General features: G+C 41.5%; 1 protein-coding gene across 15 annotated transcripts in view; it reads right to left on the bottom strand.

Annotated features, from left to right (window-relative positions):
- The window catches only part of LOC106612584 (E3 ubiquitin-protein ligase TRIP12), a 72,684-nt gene that overhangs the window by 31,738 nt on the left and 18,954 nt on the right, over nucleotides 1-21,992 (bottom strand). For 5 of the 15 annotated variants that reach the window (XM_045724451.1, XM_045724457.1, XM_045724454.1 and 2 more), the window contains exons 1-5: nucleotides 21,683-21,853; nucleotides 13,324-13,470; nucleotides 12,730-12,855; nucleotides 11,694-12,490; nucleotides 9,634-9,739 (exon numbers count right to left, since the gene is read on the bottom strand). In XM_045724451.1, coding sequence (XP_045580407.1) covers nucleotides 9,634-9,739; nucleotides 11,694-12,490; nucleotides 12,730-12,855; nucleotides 13,324-13,421 — 1,127 coding nt within the window. In that variant the 5' untranslated portion in view covers nucleotides 13,422-13,470; nucleotides 21,683-21,853. Of the gene's footprint in view, nucleotides 1-9,633; nucleotides 9,740-11,693; nucleotides 12,491-12,729; nucleotides 12,856-13,323; nucleotides 13,471-21,682; nucleotides 21,854-21,992 lie in introns of those variants that run through there. The other 10 variants (XM_045724453.1, XM_045724456.1, XM_045724459.1 and 7 more) reach the window with 4 other exon arrangements.

Genomic DNA, 21,992 nt, shown 5'->3' with positions numbered 1-21,992 from the left:
TACAGGAAAATGCCACGGGCACTATCTGATGTGTGGAGACATTTCACTACAGCTAATGTAGAAGGAAAAGGCATGTACATTTGCAAATACTGTGCCAAATCATATGTGAAGAATGCAACAAAGATGCAGAATCATCTGGCCAAGTGCATAAAGTTCCCTCAGCGCTCACAACAAGCAACCTCTGTCCCTCTACTTCTATTCGAGGTGAAAATGATGAATCAGACACCTTATAGACAGCAACAGCTAATGGCCATCCTGGAATCAGATTTTTTTGGGACTGAATGGAGGAATGTAGTCCGAGAAATGCTGATGAATGTCTTGCTCAAGCTGTGTTTGCAACTGGTTCACCTCTGATGCTTACAGGCAATGTGTATTGGAAGAGATTTATGAATGTTCTTCGCCCAGCATACACCCCCCATCTAAGCATTTGCTGGATGCAGATTTCAAGTGAAGGTCAAGAAAACCATAGAGAAAGCGGACTGTATTGCAATCATCTCTGATGGGTGATCGAATGTTGGTGGGCAAGGAATAAAACGACAATCTCCACCCCTCAACCAGTATTCTACAGGAGCCTAGACACAAGGGACAACAGACACACCGGTCTCTACATTGCAGAAGAGCTGAAGGCAGTCATCAATGACCTTGGACAACAGAAAGTATTTGCACTGGTGACAGATAGCGCTGCGAACATGAAGGCTGCTTGGTCTAAAGTGGAGGAGTCCTACCCTCACATCACACCCATTGGCTGTGCTGCTCATGCATTCAACCTGCTCGTCAAGGACATCGTGGCACTGAAAACAATGGATACACTCTACAAGAGAGCCAAGGAAATGGTTAGGTATGTGAAGTGTCATCAAGTTAAAGCAGCAATCTACCTCACAAAGCGAGAAGAGCACTACATTGAAGCTGCCCAGCCACACACATTGGGGTGGTGTTGTCATGTTTGACAGTCTCCTGGAGGGGAAGGAGTCTCTCCCAGAAATGGCTATATATTCAGTCTGCCGATATGGACAGCCCCATCAATAGGATCCTGCTGGATTATGTATTTTGGGAGAGAGTGGTAAGCAGCCTGAAACTCCTGAAACCTATAGCAGTAGCCATTGCACGGATTGAGGGAGAATACCATCCTGTCTGATGTTCAGACTCTGCTTGCAGATGTAAGAGAAGAAATCTGTACTGTCCTGCCCACTTCACTGTTGCTCCAGGCAGAGGAAACTGCAGTTCTGAAATACATCAAAAAGCGTGAAGACTTCTGCCTGAAGCCCATACACACTGCAGCATACATGTTGAACCCCAAGTATGCTGGCAAGAGCATCCTGTCTGGTGCAGAGATCAACAAGGCCTATGGTGTCATCACTACCGTGTCTCGCCACCTTGGCCTGGATGAGGGCAACATGTAAAAAATGTTGTAGGAATCTGTTGTACCGCAAGTCGACTACAAAATCCACAATGCAACGCTCTCTCTTGGCTGTCTATGTAGCTAGCAAGCAAATGTAGCTAAACATGATAATACCAAAGCTAATATTAGCATGTGAAGTAGCTAGCCAGCTGTAAAATTGACAAACTGCACTCTCTTACCATGTTCAACCTGCAGATCGTCTGCTTCAAGGAGGGGGGATGAAGTTACTACGCAACGGCATGTACCCGTATACAGTGGCTTGCGAAAGTATTCACCCTCTTGACATTTTCCCTATTTTGTTGCCTTACAATCTGGAATTAACATAGATTTTTGGGGGGTTTCTATCATTTGATTTACACAACATGCCTACCACTTTGAAGATGCAAAATATTTTTCCTTGTGAAACAAGAAATAAGACAAACATTGTTTTTTTTTAGTGTGCATAACTATTCACCCCCCCCAAAGTCAGTATTGAGTATTGTAGAGCCACCTTTTGCAGCAATTCCAGCTGCAAGTCTCTTGGGGTATGTCTCTAGAAGCTTGGCACATCTAGCCACTGGGACTTTTGCCCATTCTTCAAGGCAAAACTGCTCCAACTCATTCAAGTTGGATGGGTTCTGCTGGTGTACAGCAATCTTTAAGTCATACCACAGATTCTCAATTGGATTGAGGTCTGGGCTTTGACTAGGCCATTCCAAGACATTTAAATGTTCCCCTTATACCACTCGTGTTGCTTTAGCAGTAAGCTTAGGGTCATTGTCCTGCTGGAAGGTGAACCTCCATCCCAGTCTCAAATCTCTGGAAGACTGAAACAGGTTTCCCTCAAGAATTGCCCTGTATTTAGCACCATCCATCATTCCTTCAATTCTGACCAGTTTCCCAGTCCCTGCCGATGAAAAACATCCCACAGCATGATGCTGCCACCACCATGATTCACTGTAGGAATGGTGTTCTCGGGAGATGAGATGTGTTGGGTTTGCGCCAGACATAGTTTTCCTTGATGGCCAAAAAGCTCCATTTTAGTCTAATCTGACCAGAGTACATTCTTCTCCGACGGGAAATGCCTTATGACAAACACCATTGCTTCTTTAAGCAATGGCTTTTTCTGTCTACTCTTCCGTAAAGTCCAGCTCTGTGGAGTGTACTTGGTCTTATGGACAGATACTCCAATCTCTGCTGTGGAGCTTTGCAGCTTCTTCAGGGTTATCTTTGGTCTCTTTGTTGCCTCTGATTAATGTCGTCCTTGCCTGGTCCGTGAGTTTTGGTGGGCGGCCCTCTCTTGGCAGTTTTGTTGTGGTGCCATATTCATTCAATTTTTTAATAATGGATTTAATGGTGATCTGTGGGATGTTCAAAGTTTCAGATGTTTTTTTATAACCCAACCCTGATCTGTACTTAACAACTTTGTCCATGACCTGTTTGGAGAGCTCCTTGGTCTTTATGGTGCTGCTTGCTTGGTGGTGTTGCAGACTCTGGGGCCTTTCAGAACAGGTATATACACACACATACACACTATCTAGGTGTAGAAATATACACACACAGTTGAAGTCAGAAGTTTACATACACCTTAACCTGTTGGGGCTAGGGGGCAGTATTTTCACGGCTGGATAAAAAAACGTACCCGATTTAATCTGGTTACTAATCCTACCCAGTAACTAGAATATGCATATACTTTTATATATGGATAGAAAACACCCTAAAGTTTCTAAAACTGTTTGAATGGTGTCTGTGAGTATAACAGAACTCATTTGGCAGGCAAAACCCTGAGACATTTTCTGACAGGAAGTGGATACCTGATGTGTTGAATTACCTTTAAGCCTATGCCATTGAAACACACAGGGGCTGATTAATGTTTTGGCACTTCCTATTGCTTCCACTAGATGTCACCAGCCTTTACAAAGTGTTTTGAATCTTCTACTATGAGATCTGACCGAACAAGAGCCTTGGAACGGTGATGGCCGATTAGACTCTGGCGCGAGGTCATGTTGGGTACCCTCGTTCCAAAACGTTTTAAAAGAGAATGCATTCGTCCACCTTGAATATTATTCATGTTCTGGTTAAAAAAGGCCCTAATGATTTATGCTATACAACGTTTGACATGTTTGAACGAACGTAAATATATTTTTTCCCCTCGTTCATGACGAGAAGTCCGGCTGGCTTAGATCATGTGCTAACAACACGGATCTTTTTGGATATAAATGATGAGCTTTTTTGAACAAAACTACATTCGTTATGGACCTGGGAAACCGGGAAGTGACATCTGATGAAGAGAATCAAAGGTAATGGATTATTTACATAGTATTTTCAATTTTAGATCTCTCCAACATGGCCGTTTGTCTGTATAGCAAAGCATATTTTTCTGGGCGCAGTGCTCAGATTATTGCAAAGTGTGATTTCCCAGTAAGGTTATTTTTAAATCTGGCAAGTTGATTGCGTTCAAGAGATGTAAATCTATAATTCTTTAAATGACAATATAATATTTTACCAATGTTTTCTAATTTTAATTATTTAATTTGTGGTGCTGACATGACTGCCGGTTATTGGAGGGAAACGATTTCCTCAACATCAATGCCATAGTAAAACGCTGTTTTTGGATATAAATATGAACTTGATAGAACTAAAAATGCATGCATTGTCTAACATAATGTCCTAGGAGTGTCATCTGATGGAGATTGTAAGAGGTTAGTGCATCATTTTAGCTGGTTTTATGGTTTTGGTGACCCTGTCTTTGAATTGACAAAACATTACACACAGCTATTGTCAATGTACTCTCCTAACATAATCTAACTTTATGCTTTCGCCGTAAAACCTTTTTGAAATCGGACAACGTGGTTAGATTAAGGAGATGTTTATCTTTCAAAGGGTGTAAGATAGTTGTATGTTTGAAAAATTTGAATTTTGACATTTATTTGGTTTCAAATTTGCCGCTCTTGAAATGCACCTGCTGTTGATAGGGTGCACCACGGGTGGCACGCTAGCGTCCCACATAGCCCCAAGAAGTTAACCTCTCTTGGGTAAGGGGCAGTATTTTGACATCTGGATGAAGAAGGTGCCCAGAGTAAACTGCCTGCTACTCAGTCCCAGAAGCTAAGATATGCATATTATTAGTAGATTTGGATAGAAAACACCAAAGTTTATAAAACTGTTTGAATGGTGTCTGAGTATAACAGAACTCATATGGCAGGCAAGAAAAAATCCCACCAGGAAGTGTGGAAATCTGAGGTTTGTAGTTTTTCCAAGTGATTCCCTATCCAATATACAGTGTCTGTGGGGTCATTTTGCACTTCCTAAGGCTTCCACTAGATGTCAAGTCTTTAGAACGTTGTTTTATGCTTCTACAGTGAATGGGAAGAGAATAAGAGGTCTTGGAATCAGATGACTGAGAAAATGACATGAGCTCACTGGCATGCGCTCCCGTGAGAGTTAGCTGTGTTCCTTTGCTTTTTTGAAGACAAAGGAATCGTCCGGTTGGAATATTATGGAAGATTTATGATAAAAACATTTTAAAGATTGATTCTATACATCGTTTGACATGTTTCTACGAACTGTAATATACATTTTTTGACTTTGAATTTACTGAGCGAGCACAGTGGATTTGGATTACTCGACTAAACGCACGAACAAAATGGAGGTATTTGGAAATAAAGGATGGACTTTATCGAAACAAATGAACATTTGTGGAACTGGGATTCCTGGGAGTGCATTCCGATGAAGATCAAAGGTAAGTGAATATTTATAATGCTATTTCTGAGTTTTGTTGACTCCACAAAATGGCAGGTTTGGTTTTGTGACTGAGCGCCGTACTCAGATTATTGCAAAGTGTGCTTTCGCTGTAAAGTATTTTTGAAATCTGACAGAGCGGTTGCATTAACCTGTTAGGACTAGGGGGCAGTATTGACACGGCCGGATAAAAAACGTACCCGATTTAATCTGGTTACTACTCCTGCCCAGTAACTAGAATATGCATATAATTATTGGCTTTGGATAGAAAACACCCTGAAGTTTCTAAAACTGTTTGAATGGTGTCTGAGTATAACAGAACTCATATGGCAGGCAAAAACCTGAGAAGATTCCTTACAGGAAGTGCCCTCTCTGACAAGATCTTGTTCTTCTTGTCTCTGTTTATTGAAGACTGAGGATCTTTGCTGTAACGTGACACTTCCTACGGCTCCCATAGGCTCTCAGAGCCCGGGAAAAAGCTGAATGATATCGAGGCAGCCCCAGGCTGAAACACATTATCGCGTTTGGATAGTGGCCGGTCAGAGTACTCTGAGATTCAGGCTCGTGCACGAGATGTTTTTATTTTCTCTCTCTTTGTACGTATACACGCTTTCCCGGTCGGAATATTATCGCTTTTTTACGAGAAAAACGGCATAAAAATTGATTTTAAACAGCGGTTGACATGCTTCGAAGTACGGTAATGGAATATTTAGAATTTTTTTGTCACGAAATGCGCCGTGCTCGTCACCCTTATTTACCCTTTCGGATAGAGTCTTGAACGCACGAACAAAACGCCGCTATTTGGATATAACAATGGATTATTTGGGACCAAACCAACATTTGTTATTGAAGTAGAAGTCCTGGGAGTGCATTCTGACGAAGAACACCAAAGGTAATAAAATTTTTCTTATAGTAAATCTGACTTTGGTGAGTGCTAAACTTGCTGGGTGTCTAAATAGCTAGCCCTGTGATGCCGGGCTATCTACTCAGAATATTGCAAAATGTGCTTTCACCGAAAAGCTATTTTAAAATCGGACATATCAAGTGCATAGAGGAGTTCTGGATCTATAATTCTTAATAATTGTTATGCTTTTTGTGAACGTTTATCGTGAGTAATTTAGTAAATTCACCGGCAGTGTTCGGTGGGAATGCTAGTCACATGCTAGTCACATGCTAATGTAAAAAGCTGGTTATTGATATAAATATGAACTTGATTGAACAAAACATGCATGTATTGTATAACATAATGTCCTAGGGTTGTCATCTGATGAAGATCAAAGGTTAGTGCTGCATTTAGCTGTCTTCTGGGTTTTTGTGACATTATATGCTAGCTTGAAAAATGGGTGTCTGATTATTTCTGGCTGGGTACTCTGCTGACATAATCTAATGTTTTGCTTTCGTTGTAAAGCCTTTTTGAAGTCGGACAGTGTGGTTAGATTAACGAGAGTCTTGTCTTTAAAATGGTGTAAAATAGTCATATGTTTGAGAAATTGAAGTAATAGCATTTCTAAGGCATTTGAATAACGCGCCACAGGATTCCACTGGCTGTTACGTAGGTGGGACGATTTCGTCCCGCCGACCCTAGAGAAGTTAAAGGCAATACACTCAATTAGTATTTGGTAGCATGTAAACTTCTGACCCACTGGGAATGTGATGAAAGAAATCAAATCTGAAATAAATCACTATTATTCTGAGATTTCACATTCTTAAAATAAAGTGATCCTAACTGACTTAAGACAGGGAATTTTTACTAGGATTAAATGTTAGGAATTGTGAAAAACTGAGTTTACACACACACAGATCATGTGACACTTATATAAAGTCCACCTGTGTGCGATCTAACTAATTATGTGACTGAAGGCAATTGGTTGCACCATATCTTATTTTGGGGCTTCATAGCAAAGGGGGTGTACATATGCACACACCACTATTCAGGTTTTACTTTTTCTTTTTTTTAAACATAATTTTAAGTTAAAGAAATTTCACTTCACTAATTTGGACTATTTTGTTTATGTCCATTACATGAAATCCAAATAAAAATATATTTAAATTACAGGTTGTAATGCAACAAAATAGGAAAAACACCAAGGGGGATGATTACTCTTTCAAGGCACTATGTGGTGAAAAGGTAAATGGAACGTAGTACGGAGGAAAGCGCAAGGATGTCGTCTTTGGAGAACATTCAAAGAATCTGGTGTAACAAAGTGGATATTCGTCCCAATTTAGGAGTTCTAATAGGCTCACAACGTGGTCACAATTTTCGGGTTTGGAAAAATGTCTGCTAAATGCTAACTCCCATTTGTGTAAGTTGGTAGCATAGCTAGCCATATAGAATTGGTGGTGGTAGTTGAAGACGTTTTAATTGTGATGCAGTTGATTGGTGATGACGTTAAGATGCATTTGTGTTGACATCCACTCAAGCATTATACTCAGATTTTTCCCCCAACACTGTGTAAAATACAAACAATAGCCTAAAAGTAGGCTAATTTTGAAGGGCAGCAATAAGAGGATTCTGAATCTTTTCCCCAGGGAAGTACGCATGTGTGGTGTTTACATAGAATTTCCATGGTTTGGTCGAATTCCATAGATTCATTACCGAATCTACGCTTTCCCACAGACATGGGCGAGGAGGGAGCGGAGAAACGTGCATTGTGCGATCTGGAGCACAGGTAATTGTTTTAAAAGCGTTGTGAAATGTGTTATTCCCCATCTGCACTGGATGAGAACCTTATGATAATGCATTACAACACGATTTCACACTTCTAAGTTGACATGGTGAAAATAGTTATTTTACCCACTCATAGAACATAGACTATAGCCAAATTGACAGGTGTTTCATGTCTGCCGTGGATTTTCCCTTTTAAACATGTTATGACTGACAACACACTTCCGTAATGCACTGAAAGATTGACATCTTGGGGACAATTTCATTAGGTATTGCCAAGGAAGCCACCTACTTCCATAAAATATTGGATGTATTGTTAAATACTTTTTGTGCACACCGAAATACAACCGACTACAATTGACTTGGGTCTTTAGACTGGAGAAGTTGAGAGATGACATTAACCTGTTGGGGCTAGGGGGCAGTATTTGCACGGCTGGATAAAAAAATGTACCCGATTTAATCTGGTTACTAATCCTACCCAGTAACTAGAATATGCATATACTTATTATATATGGATAGAAAACACCCTAAATTTTCTAAAACTGTTTGAATGGTGTCTGTGAGTATAACAGAACTCATTTGGCAGGCAAAACCCTGAGACATTTTCTGACAGGAAGTGGATACCTGATGTGTTGTATTACCTTTAAACCTATGCCATTGAAAAACAGGGGCTGAGGAATATTTTGGCACTTCCTATTGCTTCCACTAGATGTCACCAGCCTTTACAAAGTGTTTTGAGTCTTCTGGAGGGAGATCTGACCGAACAAGAGCCATGGAACGATGATGGCCCATTAGACACCTGGCGCGTGAGTTCACGTTGGGTACCCTCGGTCCAATACGTTATAAAAGAGTATGCATTCGTCCACCTTGAATATGATTCATGTTCTGGTTAAAAAAGGCCCTAATGATTTATGCTATACAACGTTTGACATGTTTGAACGAACGTAAATATATTTTTTCATGAAGTGAAGTCCGGCGGGCTTAGATCATGTGCTAACAAGACGGAGATTTTTGGACATAAATGATGAGCTTTTTTGAACAAAACTACATTCGTTATGGACCTGTGATACCTGGAAGTGACATCTGATGAAGAGAATCAAAGGTAATGGATTATTTACATAGTATTTTCGATTTTAGATCTCCCCAACATGACGGCTGGTCTGTATCGCAACGCGTATTTTTCTGGGCGCAGTGCTCAGATTATTGCAAAGTGTGATTTCCCAGTAAGGTTATTTTTAAATCTGGCAAGTTGATTGCGTTCAAGAGATGTAAATCTGTAATTCTTTAAATGACAATATAATATTTTACCAATGTTTTCTAATTTTAATTATTTAATTTGTGGTACTGACTTGACTGCCGGTTATTGGAGGGAAACGATTTCCTCAACATCAATGCCATAGTAAAACGCTGTTTTTGGATATAAATATGAACTTGATAGAACTAAAAATGCATGCATTGTCTAACATAATGTCCTAGGAGTGTCATCTGATGGAGATTGTAAAAGGTTAGTGCATCATTTTAGCTGGTTTTATGGTTTTGGTGACCCTGTCTTTGAATTGACAAAACATTACACACAACTCTTGTAAATGTACTGTCCTAACATACTCTAAATTTATGCTTTCGCCGTAAAACCTTTTTGAAATCGTAAAACGTGGTTAGATTAAGGAGATGTTTATCTTTCAAAGGGTGTAAAATAGTTGTATGTTTGAAAAATTTGAATTTTGACATTTATTTGGATTCAAATTTGCCGCTCTTGAAATGCACCTGCTGTTGATGGAGTGCACCACGGGGGGGACGCTAGTGTCCCACCTAGCCCATAGAGGTTAAGAGCAGTTTGAGGCTGTAGTACCTGGTGCTGGCGCAGGAGCCCGTGGTCTTCTGACGTGTGCTCCGCCGAAAGCTGGGGAGCTCTGCTGGAGGAGACTCGCTGCGCTTCTTAGTGGACTTCCTCAAACCTGATGAGAGAAACAAGGAGCCAATGAGTAAACAGCCAAGACAAAAGAGGATAAACCACAGTGATAGTGGGCCACTCGAGGTGTTAGATTGCGCTATCAGGATAACCAGTTTATCCATTTCCATCAGTTAAAAGGAATTACTTGTTTGCAAATGATTAAGCTACGCAGACGCACCTTTCTATAATGTTGGTTTGGTCTACAACCATTACTAACCAACTGGTGGCTTAGATATTCCACCCAAACTGAACTGTTTGGACAGTGATAACCAGTGTTTTCCCAGTAGATAAACTGGAATTTCAGTTTAATACCTCCATTTTTTATTTATTTTTTACCCCAAACCTGGTTTTAACTGAAGCCAGCCACCTTGGCTAAATACAGTTAGTGTTTGACAAGTGACATAACGGTCAAAAGCAAGGACTGGTTCAGAGGGGGTCGGCACCAGTCACTCATAACAGTAAGAGCCACCCAGGGAGGACAGTCAAACACTGACAGCTCTGGTGTTTCTCAGTCGAGAGCCCAGTGCCAGACGCTGGGAGAGTATAAATAGCCTCTCTCACTAGTACAGACCTAGAACAGAACAACCTTCATGCTAAACCTGAGGATCCCAACACAGAGTGCAAAGATATGAAGACGACTGACCTTTTCCCAACACACATACAATACAGGGGCTGTCAGCAGACAAGTAGTCACAAACGCAATCACACACGCCCCTCACTCATTAACCCAAGTAACACCACCAGTTACCCAACAGAAGAATCCAAATGGCAATGTATTGTTGCTACAGCAGAAAGCCTGTTGCGCCATCACAGCTACACCTCGTACCCCACAATGCAATCTGGCTTACTCACCATTATAGCAGAGTCCACAAAGACTGAGAATAGATGTTGAGTGTGTGTGTGACAGCGTGCACTAGAAGTGACAATCTGTGCCCCTCCCTACTTAATAAAAGTGGGTGAATCACTCTCTGCTCCCCTCCCCAGTGAGAACCTGATGCTTGCTAGTCAACCGGCAGGCAGGCAGGCAGGGCGGTCTGGTCAGGACCTCTCAGAGCGGGCACATGTTTGGAGCTGGGCCCTGTGGCAGCGTGCCTAGCCTCGGTTACCATCTTAGAATCCCCAACCCAGAACACACTGATCATCTTCCACTCGCCCGCATGCACTACATTCGTGACACCTCACCAGAACCAACCTATGAGCTTTAAACTCAACCTGTTTGAGACTTGACATTTGGAGCCATGCAGTCATTCACTTCTTCAAAACACACCACAGCAGCGGTCTGACCATCCTACACTACAACTCCCACAACGCATCGCTGTGGTGTGACATCCGTAACCTCAGGGATGATTGTGTCTGATCTGACAGCAAAAGTATTTTAAATGCCTCCGAGCACATTAGCTAGCCCTCACCACCTACCCAACACCTAGTGAATCAGTGTCCTTCCTTTACAAAATATCCATTTGCACCACAGTCCAACAGGCTACAGTTGAGCCACTACCCTGTGATGCTAATCCAGACACTAAACATTGAAGGGTTAGGGCCAAAAGGGAACAAAGAAGAGAATTGGGACTGCCTATATCAGTTACACTTGTGTCCGTGGGAGTTTATCCGCAAGGTAATGTCATGCATGTTTATGAGCACTAACTGTCTGTGCAGGGTTAATCCCCGCTTGGAGAGTGTGTGTGTGTGTGTGTGTGTGTGTGGTGGAGTGGAGTGTGCCTGGCGTGAGAAGCAGTCATCCCGGCAGCAGCAGGTCCCAGTACAGAGTGAGTTTCTGTAACAGACGCCGCAACAGGGGTCCTGTCCCTGTGACATTTAATCCCGAAGAGTAACCTCTACCAGAGCCCCATGCCGAACCCTGGCTGGCTGACCATTACAAATATGAGCACCCCAAACAACTCCCCCTTGGTTGAAGGGAAACGGTACACAGGTATGAGGAGAGGGCGGGACAGACTCACTTGCTAGTTTGGCTTGTAGTCCTGAGGGCCCAGGTTTGGAGGTGCTCTCGGTCTTGGAGGAGCCAGGTAGGGACAGTTTGGGCTTTGGCAGGTTGACTTTGGGACTGAAGCGGGAGGCCCACTCAAACTTGGACGAGACTGCGGCTTTGGCCTGCTCCCTGTCGCGGGTGCTTCGGCGTGGGGAAGGGCTGGAGGCGGAGCGGGAGCGACGTGCCTTGTTCTGGTCTTTGCCCTGCTTGAGCCTGGCGCCCTGCGTGGCGGTGGCACTGTTGGCGCCGGTGGAGGAGGAGGAAGAGGTGGAGGCAGAAGAGGAGGAGTCAGTCACGGTGCTACACCCAGCTTTGGCTGAGGCGGCCGATTTCGACGCCAGCTTGGTGGGTTTTGCAGATCTGCCGTCGGTACGGTTGGGGAGGGACCCAGCAGTGCTGCTCAGACCGGGGAGGGAGTCAGCCTTCTTCCGTTTCTGGGTCGGTGAGGCCCCAGAGGCCCCGCACTTGCTGCTCTGGCCGCGGCCTGTGGGCGCAGGCAACTCTGGAGCCAGGGGTCTCTTCTTGGAGGACTTGGCAGGGCCTTTCTTGGCCTCAGTGGTATGGTCTCTGGGTGGAGGGTGGGATTTGGACTTCTTGGCTGGGGTGGGGGTGTAGATGTTGGTGAGGTCAGGTGCAGAACTTCTCTTCAACCCTCGGGTGGTGCCTTCACTCTTGGATTGGTGGCCTGTTGGCTCTCGCTCTGATGTCCCTGCGGCCTCTGGGTCGTCTTGCAGCACAAATGAAGCCACAGACAGTGACAGACTGCTACTGCCAGGATGGTGGAGGAGAGGAGAAAGAGAGAACCTTTTAGCAGTTTCCAAACTGGAAAGACAAAGCGATCAAGTACAATGCTTCCATTCAATTAATTTAGGCCTAGAATGAATAGGCAAGGGCGCAATAGATAGAAAACAAACCATATTTAAAACACATTTTTATTTAAGCGCAATAGTCTATTGTCAAAAGCAGACCCCACAAACACACAGTGAGTGCTAAGGAGAGAGGGGTACCTTCTTGAGCTGTGCCCCCTGGACTGGCCAGAGGCTGAGCTGGGTGCGGCTTTGGAAGCCTTAGATTTAGGTCTTCTACTTTCAGGAGGGGAATTTGTTTTATGTTTTACCTGCTCTGACTGCAACCTGTAAGGTTGGGAATTAAAGGGCAAGTAAGTGTGGGTTTTGAGTAAATCACTCCATATCATTAATAAAATACTTAGTCATTCCCCTATCATCGTTCACCCATCCTGTACTGCTCCAAGGAATGCCTCTGTACAACACTGTGCAAAAACAACCTAAATGTGGGTGAACTGGTAGATTAATTTAAAATACCGCACAAGGCTTTTCCTTTCACTTAAACACATTGGAAAAGCTTAAGAAATATTTTGAAACAGAATGAACGTTATCAGCTCCAGCTCTGATAAGGTTTAGGCCCTTAAAGTTCTAATATCAATGGTGAACAGGAATAATGGCAGCCATTTTGAGAAAAGTAGAAGACTATACAGTAGAGAACAGCTTCAAGCATGCCCTCACATGTTCAAACATACAGGCAGACTCCAATACATAACACAAACAAACGAGAAAGATATTAAAATGTGCTGGGTGGCTTACCTTCCCGCGACTGTATGGTCTTGTGGCTGGGCCGCAGCAGTGTTCCTCTGTGAACGGCGCAGTGACCCCCCTGGATTGGAATTAGGCCGGTTGGACATTGGCACCTCTCTCCTGAAGGGACATACCCTTTCTAGACACTACCATTCACTAGACCGAGGAGGAGAGAAAACAAAAACACATCAGATCGTGGGTGAGACATCAGGATGTGAGTGACATGTTCCAAAACCAAGTAAAATACAATTAACGTGTTGGTGGTGGCTGTTGATGCCATCAATGCTGCAGTTTGGGGGGGAAAAAATATATACATATTTTTTAAAGTAGCCCCTCAACCCCACATTATCACTCAAAACCACATTGGCTGCATTTAAAAGGTAGCCCAACTCCGATCTTTTTTTCCAATCATTTTGGATCAATCAGATCAGAAAAATATCTCATGTGATTAGTCAAAAGACCAATTAGTGGAAAATCGTATTACTCACGTTACACATTACCATTTGTTTGGAGGCAGCACAGGGCAGCCAGCGAGATCAATGAGCCTCAAGCCAAAACGCATCACACGGCTACATACAGCTCTGAAATCTAATCAGCCCAAATATAGAGGGCGGATTGATCCAAACAGAGACAATGACGACAGGCCCAAAATGACTGTCCACAACAAACTAAACGACGCAGATAGATTTAAAAATCGCAAGATCACATAAACCAACACATCTAGGCTAAGTATTATCCTGGGAACATGAAGAGACCTACACTGAACAAAAATATAAAACGCAACATGTAAAGTGCTGGTCTCAGGTTTCATGAGCTAAAATAAAAGATGCCAGAAATGTTCCATATGCAGAAAAAGCTTATTTCTCTAAAATGTTGTGCACTATTTTGTTTACATCCCTGTTAGTGAGCATTTTATCCTTTGTCAAGATAATCCAGACAGGGGTGACAAATTAACTGATTAAAAAGCATGATCATTGCAGAGGTGCACCTTGTGCTGGGGACAATAATATGCCACTAAAATGTGCAGTTGTGTCACAGAATTTAATGACCATTTCTCTACCATAAGCTGCCTCCAACATTTTAGAGAATTTGGCAGTACGTACAACCAGCCTCACAACCGCAGACCACATGTAACCACGCCAGCCCAAGACCTCCTTATCTGGCTCCTTCACCTACAGGTTTGTCAGGAGAGGTGCAGAGGAGTATTTGTCTGCAATAAAGCCCTTTTGTGGGGAAAAACTAATTCTGATTGACCGCGCCCTGCGCCCCTGCCCAGTCATGTGAAATCCATAGATTAGACCCATATTAATTTATTTCAATTGACTGACTTCCTTATAAGAACTTTGAAATTGTTGCATGTTGCATTTATATTTTTGTTCAGTAGATTAGAACAGAGAGAACAGCCACCAATTGTCTTTAGTCTACATCGTCTCCAGGTCACTGGGGGATAACCCATTACTAAGAGTCTGCGGGTTTGCTTGTCATAGCCAATCAATCACTGAAGAAAGCATACAGAGTCTTTGGAGAACCAACTCAGAGGGTGTTCCATGCACCTACTGCCACCATTTGCTTTCTCGACAAAAGTGGGGTTGGTGTGTTGACTAGGGTCATGAAATACGAGGGTAACAATACACAATGGAGTGGGTGCATATACCATTACACTAATACTATTACACAAAAATAAGCATACTTTCGCCCTCCCCCCTGCAGTGGTGAATATGACCAGCTGTAGACGTGTTGCCTGACAGCGTCATGAAAATGCACATCTATGGGGAAAAGACTGTTTGACAATGGTTTCTGGATATTGGACCGTTCAATAGCAAGAATGTGCCATGTGGGGAAATGTAGGTGGCTTGTTTCAGCTAGTTGTGTCTTGTTCTTGATAGTAGAGGTCAACCGATTATGATTTTAATGCCGATACCGATTATTGGAGGACCAAAAAAATCCGATACAGATTTAAAAACATTTATATAGGCCGATTTTTATATTTGTAATAATGACAATTACAACAATACTGAATGATCACTTATTTTAAAATGTAAGACATAAAATCTATTTAGACTCAAATAAAATGAAACGTTCAATTTCGTTTAAATAATGCAAAATCACAAGAAAGTAAAAGTGCAATATGTGGCATGTAAAAAAAGCTAACGTTTAAGTTCCTTGCTCAGAACAAATGAAAGCTGGTGGTTCCTTTTAACATGAGTCTTCAATATTCCCAGGTAAGAAGTTTTAGGTTGTAGGAATTATAGGACTATTTCTCTCTATACGATTTGTATTTCATATACCTTTGACTATTAGATGTTCTTATAGGCACTTTAGTATTGCCAGCCTAATCTCGGGAGTCGATAGGCTTGAAGTCATAAACAGCGCCGTGCTTCAAGCATTGCGAAGAGCTGCTGGCAAATGCAGGAAAGTGTTGTTTGAATGAATGATTACGAGCCTGGTGCTGCCTACCAAAGCTCAGTCAGACTGCTCTATCAAATCGTAGACTTAATTATAATAAACACACAGAAATACGAGCCTTTGGTCATTAATATGGTCAAATCCGGAAACAATCATTTCAAAAACGTTTATTCTTTCAGTGAAATATGGAAGCGTTCCGTATTTTATCGAACGGGTCGCAACCCTAAGTCTAAATGTTGCTGTTACATTGCACAACCTTCAATGTTATGTCATAATTATGTAAAATTCTGGCAAATTAATTACGGTCTTTGTTAGGAAGAAATGGTCTTCACAGTTCGCAACGAGCCAGGCGGCCCAAACTGCTGCATATACCCTGACTCTGCTTGCACTGAACGCAAGAGAAGTGACACAATTTCCCTAGTTAATAATGCCTGGTAAAATAAATTAATGTTAACTAAATATGCAGGTTTTAAAAAATATACTTGTGTATTGATTTTAATAAAGGCATTGATGTTTATGTTAGGTACATTGGTGCTACCCGGCACAGCCAGAAGCACTTTGGTATATCAGCTGATGTAAGAAGGGCTATATAAATACATTTGATTTGCTACGATTGTGCTTTTTTCGCGTATGCGCTTTTGTTAAATCATCACCCATTTGGCGAAGTAGGCTGTGATTCGATGATAAATTAACAGACACCGCATTGATTATATGCAACGCAGGACAAGCTAGTTAAACTAGTAAACATCAAACATGTGTAGTTAAATCACTAGTTATGTGAAGATTGATTGTTTTTTTATAAGATAAGTTTAATGCTAGCTAGCAACTTACCTTGGCTCCTTGCTGCACTCGCGTATCAAGGTGGTCAGCCTGCCACAGTCTCCTCGTGGAATGCAATGTAAATCGGCCATAGTCGGCAATTGTTATTAAAACTTGAACTCGGCCCTAATTAAATCGGCCATTCCGATTAAATCAGTCGACCTCTACTTGATAGCATGTCATATTTGGACTTATTTGACCTCTATGATAATATAGCTAAAATTCACTAGATAACTACATCTATAGTTTTTGGTTAGCTATGTTTTCAAATGAACATTGAGTCATTGTAAATAAGAATGTTCTTAGCTGGACTTGCCTAGTTAAATAAAGGTTATATAAAAAAATATACATTTCACCTCATTAATCCTTTGGAATTGACTTTTGTTTGCCCAGAAGATGCGCATGCATCGATTTTGTTACTAAACAACCCACGCATCTACAGCCAAGTTATATTGGAGGAGAATGATTGTGATATCGTACAGGGCATGAATTCAAATCATGGGTAGGATAACTGACAGTTCCCTACAACCTTGATATTATTGAGATACCAATGGCGTGTTCTTTGTTGCGCAAGACTCAATTCAACCCAGAATAGAATTTTAAAAACGCTAGATTTCATAAGATAAATGGTGCAGTTTGAAATGAATAAATTCACCAAATGATATTATTTGGAAAACTAGAAATTCCCATTTGTCTTCTACCAGACAGAATGGAGGTGAGAATGCCAGAGGCTCAAAGTAACAGGTTAGCGGAGTTCCCAATTTAATTTATTTAACCTTTATTTTGACAATGCAATGTAGGCCTACTTCCACTGAAACATATTACAGGGGAACTTAACAGCCTCGAGTAAAAGTCCTAATTGGAAGGAAAGGGAGACAATCACATTGGGAAATAGGGTCTACATCAAGTAAAAATCAGGATACAAGACAATGTCTTATATTATGGCTGACATTCAATAATGCACGTGATATGGTGTGTGATGATCATGTGCACACAAAAAAAAATTGTTTCTGCAACAGGCAACTTCAAGATTCCCTATTCTATAGTGAACAAAAATATAAATGCAACATTTAAGTGTTAATCCCATGTATCATGAGCTGAAATCAAAAGATCCCAGAAATGTTCCATATGCACAAAAAGTGCCTCAGTGCACAAATTTGTTTACATCCCTGTTAGTGAGCATTTCTCCTTTGCCAATATAATGCATCCACCTGACAGGTGTGGCATATCAAGAAGCTGATTAAACAGCATCATTATTACAGTTGCACCTTGTGCTGTGGACAATAAAAAGTCACAAAAATATGCAGTTGACAGACAACACAATGCCACAGATGTCTCAAGTTGAGGGAGAGCACAATTGGCCACCAATAAGCCACCTCCAATGCAGTTTCAGAGAATTTGGCAGTAAGTCCAATTGGCCTCACAACTGCAGACCACATGTAACCACGCCAGCCCAGGACCTCCACATCCGACTTCTTCATCTGTGGGTACGTCCGAGTCCAGCGGACAGCTGATGAAACTGTGGGTTTGCACAACTGAAGAATTTCTGCACAAACTGTAAGAAACCGTCTCAGGGAAGATCGGTTTGCTTGTCATCCACACCAGGGTCTTGACATGACAGTGGTTCGGCATTGTAACTGACTTGAGTGGGCAAATGCTCACCTTTGATGGCCCCCGGCACGCTGGGGAAGGATGCTCTTCATGGATTAATCCCGGTTTCAACTGTACAAGGCAGATGGCAGACATGTCATCGTGTGGGCGAGCGGTTTGCTGATGTCAACATTGTGAACAGATTGCCCCGTTGTAGTGGTGGGATTATGGTATGGGCAGGCATAAGATAAGGACAACAAACAACTGCATTTTATCGATGGCAATTTCAATGCACATAGATACCGTGACGAGATCCTGAGGCCCATTGTCGTGCCAATCATGTCGCAAATGCAAGGATCTGTACACAATTCCTGTACGCTGAAAATGTCCCAGTTCTTCCATGGCCTGCATACTCAGACATTTCACCCACCGAGCATGTTTGGGATGCTCTGGATCAACATATACCACACCATGTTCCAGTTCCTGCCAATATCCAGCAACTTTGCACAGCCATTGAAGAGGAGTGGAACAACATTCCACAGGCCACAATCAACAGTCTGATCAATTCTATGCGAAGGAGATGTGTCGCGCTGCATGAGGCAAATGATGGTCACACCACATACTGACTGGTTTTCTGATCCACACCTGTAGATTTTTCTAAAAGGTAAAGACCATTCATGTGAAATCCATAGATTAGGGCCTAATTAATTTATTTCTATTGACTGATTTCCTTATGACCTGTAACTCAGAATCTTTTAAATTGTTGGGTGTTGCGTTTATATTTTTCTAACGTGTATTTTATCAAACAAATAGGCTATGTAGTGAAATAACTTAAAAGCTGACTCTTGTTTAATTGATGTACAAAAAATATGCAGGACAAATTATATATCGCATTATTTTAGTGCTTGTTTGCTGTACCCACACCAAAACTCCAGTATTTTTCCATCATAGCTTGTTCTCCATCTTTTTAAATAGGGAGCCAATTAGTTTAACACTTATTTCCATGACTGACCAAAACCCGTTCTCATGCATCTCTTGTCACTCTGCAGCAGACATATAGTGACCAACATTTTTGGAAGATCAAATCGCAATAAAATCTCAGTATCGAATCACAACACATAGAATTGTTAGAGTCGCAATACATATCATATAAGTATCATGATAATATCATCAGGTCCGTGGCAAATCCCAGCCCTAGAGTCAACACAGTAAGTTGGTAGGTAAACAAACAAGATGATTTGCAAAGAAATCTACATTTCTGCCATTAATTAGCTATGCATTTCTTTAAGAAAAATATCCCCATCAATTAAATCACTAAAGTTCCTGTGCAAATCCACTTCAGTAATATCCAGTGAAATATGGCACAAAGACAAATTAATATTTCAGGCCTAGCACTCAAAATACAGCAAGTCAAAATCCTATGCTACATAACAGTAAAGGGCCTTCACCATGTAACGTTACAGTAGCTAAACTATAATAAACACGCGAGTTTATGTAAATATTAGTCCGATATGTATGATCAGATTATCATGATGAAGAGGTATGATCTTTAATTACGCATTGCAAAAATGCTCATGTTAAGAGTCGAAGGGTCTCAAAGGTGGTATGTGAACATTTAGGGAGTTCATTATGATGCACGTGTTAAAACATTTAAAATCTGATAAACTAGCTACATATTCTTCATGCCATCACTCATGTTAAGACCCAATGAACTGCGATATTGATCACAAAATAAGAACAATTGGCAAGCTTGCAAGGCCATTTTAGCCAGGCCTTCTCTGACTGTACATCCTAGTCTTTGTTTATTTATTCGTCCCAACACTGACAATTGGTGTTTTACCATGTTCCACTGTAGTCCTGTACAATCCACAGTTCACTACTTGGGTTAATATAATAACTTTCACTATAACCAGCTTTTATTAGCCTACACTAATTTATTTCGATCTCGTTTTACAAACAGGCCTTCATCTGACGTAGTTAGCACCAGCTAGGTGGTTAGCAAACCCGGTCCCGGAATTTCAATTTGACAGTAACGTTAGCTAGCTAGCAATAGACAAAGAACCTAGTATGGTACCTTTCAGATTCAAACGTTATCGCGTTACAATTACTTAAGATGTCTGGTTATTAATGTAAAAATGCGGACTAGTCCGCAAATAACATATCAGCTAGCTATGTATGAATGTAACGTTAGCTATGTGGCATGAAAATGCGTAGTTGGTGGTCTGTTGTCGTAAAAACGTTCAACGAACGTTATCAAGACAACAGCACAAAAATGTGTAGCTAAATAAAACATTTTGCATGGAAATCACCTCAAATGGATTGGCAGGCAAATGTCCTCTAAATAACAATTACCTGAGCTATCCATCGAAAATGACAGCATCGGTCGGACTATTATTAACTTCGCACCAGAGGATTCAGCTGTACTAGCTAACAAGCTTGCTAACCTTTAGCTAGCAAGCTTTCTTGTTAGGACAGGATAGCTACGCTAATGCAATAGTGTATTCAAAGGGAATGTCGGAAACCTCAACCAACGACATTCACACGGCATTATCCAATATGTTAACGTTAACTAGCGAACAGTAACTAATTACAAAACGAACGTTTCCATAATCTAGCTAAATAGCTAACGGTAGTTCGCTGGCTAGTTGATAATTATTGTATCGCCTCAGTAATTTAACAGCTGTCGACGTGTAATAAACGCAAGATTTAACAAAGTAACGTTAGCTACCTAAGTTAGCTAGCTAAACAAACGTTTACTTGATTAGCTATCCTAGCCAAATAGGAAGCTAACGTTTTTCTTGCTGCTAGTTAGCTTTGTTAAGTTAGTTGGCTGCTTACGGTTCTCTCTAGCCTGACGTGATGTTACCTAGCTATCTAACGTTAGCTGGCTGGCTAACAGTGTTGGCAAACAACCATAGTTGTTAGAACGTTAGATTTATTAATGGAGAATGCAATATTAAATTACACGTTCTTAACTTTTTAAAAGGTGGTAGGCAGCTGACGTTAGTTAGCCGCTTTTTAATATTAGCTAGGTAGCTAACGTTACATGTTGACCTTAACCCGATATGATTCGGGTTATGTAGCTAAAAAGAGTGTTAACCGGCTAACAAATGTCGCTAACTGAAAGCAGTCTGCTAACTAAGATAATTGCTAACGTTAGCTACATAGCGAGCTAGCTAACGTTAGCTAGCTGGTAGTCAACTAACTAGCTAAAATGTTTGTTTCGCCGACAGGCTAACCTTATGCGATTTCCAATTCAAGAGTTGTTTGGTTAGCGAGCTTATTTTGTTTCGCTAGCTACCTAATGTATGTTTATGGCAAAACAAGTTACAAAACGAAATGGCCTCTGAACCTTCTTTGCTGCTTGCATCACACACAGACACAAAAAAACAGGAAAGCAGGAACAGGATTCGAGAGATGACAATTGGAAACCATATTTTTTTCGCGAGACGGATTCTCCATTCCTCACAAGTATTTCAGTCTTAAATGCTCAATGAGCCCCTCAAACTATTGAATAAGATGCCACTGAACGTTATATATATTATGTTATTACCTATTTGTTCCAGTGTTGTAGTTGTAACAGACAGTGCACCAGCTTCACTCTCTCAGCCTTCACATCAGCTGAGGGACCTGCAACTGCAATATACCTCCGCTCTAAAGTGCCCCATTCTTCCGCTAGGAACTACTTTCGAGTTGTTAAAGTCGACACTGAACAGAACCTGATCCAAATAAATGCATGTATTCAATAACAATTTAGCGAATGTATTTAATATTGTCTACAGTTGTGTTTAGAGAATTTAAAATGATATATCTCACAGTAGGATAGCTGCGAAATATTAATCCGCTGGGTCGTGACCCCCTAA

Source organism: Salmo salar, chromosome ssa09, assembly GCF_905237065.1.
Source record: "Salmo salar chromosome ssa09, Ssal_v3.1, whole genome shotgun sequence".
Classification (NCBI taxonomy): domain Eukaryota; kingdom Metazoa; phylum Chordata; class Actinopteri; order Salmoniformes; family Salmonidae; genus Salmo; species Salmo salar.
This window is presented reverse-complemented; position numbering and strand designations above follow the sequence as displayed.